This window comes from Rhopilema esculentum, chromosome 7 (assembly GCF_057945365.1).
Source record: "Rhopilema esculentum isolate cy_ngs chromosome 7, ASM5794536v1, whole genome shotgun sequence".
In the NCBI taxonomy this organism is placed as follows: Eukaryota; Metazoa; Cnidaria; class Scyphozoa; order Rhizostomeae; family Rhizostomatidae; genus Rhopilema; species Rhopilema esculentum.
In genome coordinates this window covers 3,462,577-3,467,500 of record NC_142821.1, presented here as the reverse complement: position 1 = coordinate 3,467,500, position 4,924 = coordinate 3,462,577, and the positions used below count along the sequence as shown (strand labels likewise).

The 4,924-nt window shown below is 35.7% G+C and overlaps 2 protein-coding genes across 3 annotated transcripts in view; one reads left to right on the top strand and one right to left on the bottom strand.

Annotated features, from left to right (window-relative positions):
- Positions 1-1,190, top strand: part of LOC135683642 (lysine-specific demethylase 2A) — a 40,048-nt gene extending 38,858 nt beyond the window's left edge. The window contains exon 17 of one of the 2 annotated variants that reach the window (XM_065198954.2): positions 133-1,190. In XM_065198954.2, the coding sequence (XP_065055026.2) occupies positions 133-1,095 (963 nt within the window). In that variant the 3' untranslated portion in view covers positions 1,096-1,190. Of the gene's footprint in view, positions 1-30 lie in introns of both variants that reach the window. The other variant, XM_089109199.1, reaches the window with a different exon arrangement.
- A 420-nt stretch (positions 1,191-1,610) lies between these two features.
- LOC135683644 (NAD-dependent protein lipoamidase sirtuin-4, mitochondrial) lies at positions 1,611-4,787 on the bottom strand. The gene is made up of 2 exons (XM_065198957.2): positions 4,082-4,787; positions 1,611-3,232 (listed from the first exon to the last, which is right to left on the bottom strand). The coding sequence occupies exons 1-2, from the start codon at positions 4,645-4,647 to the stop codon at positions 2,782-2,784; spliced, it is 1,017 nt and encodes a 338-aa protein (XP_065055029.2). The 5' UTR covers positions 4,648-4,787; the 3' UTR covers positions 1,611-2,781.
- Between the last annotated feature and the right edge of the window lie 137 nt (positions 4,788-4,924).

Sequence of the window (4,924 nt, the reverse complement as noted above, 5' to 3'; positions counted from 1 at the left end):
TTATGTTTTTAAAATTTCTTCCTTTCGCAGATATTAGTGACCCGAACTTAGCTGAAAGAGAGATTTTCTTTTTACCTGTGCAAAAATGATTGCTTGGCTCAACGAAAAATAAACTTTTTTGCTTCAATTCAGACTTCTGTAGAGAGTGATAGCGAAAATGAGTCAGAAAGTGACCAAGAAAGCATTCAAGTAATGGAAGAGGATGATAGCACCATTCAGCAGCCGAAAAAGATCATGAAACCAAAAGTGAAGCCCGTACATGTACTTATCAACCCCATCAACCCACACTTTGTTGTCAGACCAAGGCCTTTGAGCCCTCCAGCAGAAGAATTGCTGTTACAAGATGGCCAACTTCATCCTCTTTCAAGAAGCTTATGGCTTAAAATTTTTGGCTTCTTATCACAGTCAGACATTTCTATTTGTATGCGTGTCTGTCGCAACTGGAACAGATGGGGACTAGATGGCAAGTTCTGGAACCACATTACCTATTCTAGTAGAAAACTTGATTCTCTTGCACTGTGTGGTATAGTACGGAGACAACCACTTAGTCTTAACTTGGCACACTGCAGTATTACCTTTAGTCAAATGAAGTGGTTATTATCTCGTTTACCAAGACTCCAGACCCTAAGCCTTGAAGGTAACAGCAGTGCAGCCATTTCTGCAATGGTGTCAGGCACATGCCCACTTCTTGAAGCTCTAGACATATCATATTGTGAGGGTGTAAAAGACCATTTAATAAGAGAACTGCTATCACCAGCCAGGGATGCTGTTGTGTCTAAAAATAACAAAGGTCATCTAAGTAGCTTAAAGGAACTTAAATTATCATGCTGTGACATTACGGATGAGAGCTTGAAGAGTGTTTCACGATTCTTGCCATCCCTTGAAAAGCTTGACTTAAGCTACTGTACAAAACTTACAGATGCTGGCATTGATGCATTAACCAATGAGTCTTCAATCTGCCGAGACAATTTGACTCAAGTTAATGTCTTGGGTTGCACTGAGCTGACTATTGTGTCACTCCAGCTATTGAAACAGTGTGCAAAGCATCCAAGAGTTTTCATTGAGAAATGTGACAAACTTGTTGAAGACTTGTAAAATTCATGTTTTTATTATAACTGTTAGTAGTTTAGTTTTAAATTGACCAACTTGCATTTGTAAGGCTTTTGTTGTGAACAGTTGATGTATGTCTTTTTATTGCTTCTAAAATTGTGAACCTGTCCTTCTGGAGTAGATTAGATCACAAAGTCCTAATTTCTGTTTTGGAATTTATTATTAAAATTGGTTCAAGTTTGATTTTTTGAAAATGCACTGTGATGTGCATTTTAATTTTGTTTCTTAATCATCAATAAATTATCTAAAACCCAGCAGATAGTTTGTGTTAGATTCATCCGTTGATACTGAGAATTGCCTAAGATATGGAGTTGATATTGCCACACTGCTGATTCTTTATTGGCTGATTTTGTGATCTGAAACCAGTTTGTTTTAAACTGTGGTTTCCTCAGAAGTGTTTTAGCCACCAGTGCAATATTCCCCTTGAGCCTTTTTCTTAGGACAAGGGTGGGCAACCTTTTTTGAGAGTGAGCCTAAGGTTTCAAGAAAAACGAATATGATACTCTGATAATAATGATAATAATACATTTTTTATTTCAATTTAATTACACTGCAGTTACAAACCACTCTATTACATATGTAGTTTGGTACTGGCTAGCTTGGATTTACAAAGACAAGGCTATTACAATTGTATTGTGCAATTTGAAAACTGAAAAGACAACCAAAATTAAAAGGTGGAATTCAGGGTTTGAAGAAATTATCATAGGAAGGAAATAACAAAGTAGCATCTAGCATCACCGTTTTAGCTTAGGCCATCCACTTTAATATATGTAAAAACTAGTTTATCTAATATGGGCCTGGGGAACTAGCAACTTAGACATAACAAAATCATGACAGATGGGGTCCCTACTGTTTTCTAAAATTTTGTGATCTACTGCTAGTGTGATACGCATTGATCCAATGGACAGATACTTGTGGAGGAAGTCACTGAAAACTAACAGTATTCCTGTGCACTAATGATGACGATGATGATGATGATGATGATGACGATGATGCTAATATGCAGTGCACCTTAAAAAAGTTGTCCCTGCTGCATTTGTAACCTTTGCCCTATCCTCCAAAGATTCTGCTGTCCTGTCTGAATTCATCACAATAGATGATGAAAAATCATGATTTGATTTGATCATCTTGTAGGCTACAAATATTCTCTCATCAGGCAGAATATGGCTTGCTGGGGTAGGTTGCCCAGCCCACCCCTGTCTTAGGTGTTTCTTTTCTTTTTACAAGAAAAACTTAAATTTTAAAACCTAATTACAAAATCTAAAATACACTTCATTTATAAACATAGCCTAGAGAGGATACATAAATGATGACAAATGAATTATTTCAAGCTTCTGTCATTTTACATATTAACTCTGGAAAGTAAAAATGATTTAAATTTCATTGGTAAATAAAGCACTCTTTGCATATTATCTTTGAGTTGTTCAAAAACCAATTGAAAGGAAAGTGCTTTGTATTATTGAATAATTAGCCATAACATTTGAGACAAAATAAACAATTAACATTGTCAAAAACTACTAGTCTCGTAAGAGAGCAGCTAGGAAATACTGAACTAAGTGGTAAGTAGTAAGCAGATTAAATAGGGCAAGTAAAAAGATTAAATAGGCTGTTTCATGTTTTGAAACATTATTTTACTCAAACATTTCTTAATTACATTATCATGTGTCTAAATTAGTTATAATTCAATAAAGGGAGCACTTCACCAGATATGGCTGAAATTTTTAAATCTGCTAAATGGTCACTTCTAGTTTTTCCAATATTCAAAATAGCAATTGGCATTTCTTTTTGCTTAGCTGCCAGTGCCAGCCTGTAACTAGAGTATGTCTCTGTAGATGACCCAATTATTAGTAATGCATCAGATTCATCAAGTTTTTTATTAACAAAATTTTTCACTTCAGGTGGCACATTGTCTCCAAAAAATACAATTTTTGGTTTTAGAATTCCATTGCATACTTCACAGTTGAGCATTTTGAATGACCCAATAAGGTTGTCATCCACAACAATGTCACCATCTGGAGCATCCTGTCCATGCCTAACTCCTTCCCAGCCTGCATTTAATTTGTAGAGTTTCTCTTGCAGTTCATGCCGTGAAATTTCTCTTTTGCAGCTCAAACAATGAACCCTGAAAAGTATATATATTCAATCCTAGAGACAATTATATAAAGTTTTAAAATGTAAAATAAAAATTAATAAATCACGAGTTTGGAAGTTTTTTTCCTCCATTGAAACTAATTTAGGCTTCCATTTTCTATTCACAGACATGAATATCCTGTGAAAATTGGGCATGTACCTGTGTTGTATCCTGAATGTGAAGACTGTTTTATTTTAGATTTCTAAATTTTATGAGGCTTGTATTTAAGTTCATTATCAATTTGAAAGATGAGACTTTGGTTTAAATATGCCTTTTGAAAGGATTTTCCAGTTCAAGACCTGGAGATGCCTTTTTAAAACTTTGGTAGAGACTACATATCTTCAAATGCTAATGCTGCTGCAAATGCTAATTCTGCAAATGCTAATGCGGCAAACGCTACAGATTATATATCTTAAGTGTTCAGTTTTCTATTCCAGCATACGTGGTAAATACTTTGCAAAGCACAGCAAAGTCAGTTCTGCCAGAGCAGGAAACTAGACTACCAGGGAGAATCTGGCTTTTCTTAAGAATATCTCTTGTGCAGTTCATCAACATGTCAAAAAATTAGCACAGAACTGAAATTTTGCAGGTACAGGAAAAAAGTAAGTCAGAATAGCATCATTTTTTATTTTTGCAGTAATAGGTCTATGAACCTATAGTTAACTTAATACTTTTAGCTGAACATGCACTTGGCTCAAGATAACAACAAAATATTTTTGGCACATAAAAAACTTCACCCTGGCGCTAGGGGCCAAACAAAACCAAGCAGTAAAAATTTTGAACAAAAGAATTAAAAAATTATAAATTTCTGAATCAGGAAATGATTTTCTTGCATCTTACAGTGAAGATGTTCCATGCAGCTCGGTGACTCTTTTGCTTCCAGCCTTTGTGTGCAAACCGTCGACATTTTGCGTTACTAGCCAGTGTATTTTTTCTCTTTCTTCCATCTCTGCCAAGCAAATATGATTTTTATTTGGGATTTTGCTCGAGAATACAGGCCAGCCGGCAAAGTTTCTAGCCCAGTAACGGTGTCTCCTGCCTGGTTTCTTTAAAAAATCGTCATGAAGAATTGGTCGGTGATTACTGATTTCATACAAGCCGATTCCTTCGGAACGGTAATCTCGAATTCCCGATTCAGTCGAGACACCAGCTCCAGTCAAGACAAAAAGTCTTTTTGCATTAGAGACGAAATTTTCAAGATTGCATAGGTCCTCTTCAGTAGCATCGACAACACCAGACAACGGCACAAACCTGGAAGAGAGACCTTTGCTGTGTTGTTGCAACAAGCATTGCCAGAAAATGTCTGGCTCTCTTCTAAGCAAACCTTTTCTTGCTGATTTTTTAAACCCGAAGTTCAGGCCTGTTAGCGTTTGTTTTGTCAATCTTAATGCCATATTTCGTTTCATACTGTCTTCCCGTAATGACTGTTATGAAACTTTCATAAAGTAACACATCTTGAAGTTACGAAACTTTTATCCCCCATCCTGCAACTGTTTGATTTGACTCGTTTACAGCTAGCAAGCCTCGTTTTGATGTGAAGAAAAGGTCTAACTACTACTATCTTTATTATAACGATAAGAATAGTAATAATGATTGCATTTTACACCGTACGCTCGGTTTCAATTAAATTATTCTATTGTCATAAACAACAAAAAAGTTTTGTCAGAGAATAGCTTATCTTAA

Coding starts and splice junctions, on each gene's coding strand:
- LOC135683644 (XM_065198957.2), bottom strand. CDS start 4,647: ATGAAACGAAATATGGCATTAAGATTGACAAAACAAACGCTAACAGGC. Junction 3,233..4,081: donor CTGCATGGAACATCTTCACT/GTAAGATGCAAG, acceptor TATACTTTTCAG/GGTTCATTGTTTGAGCTGCA.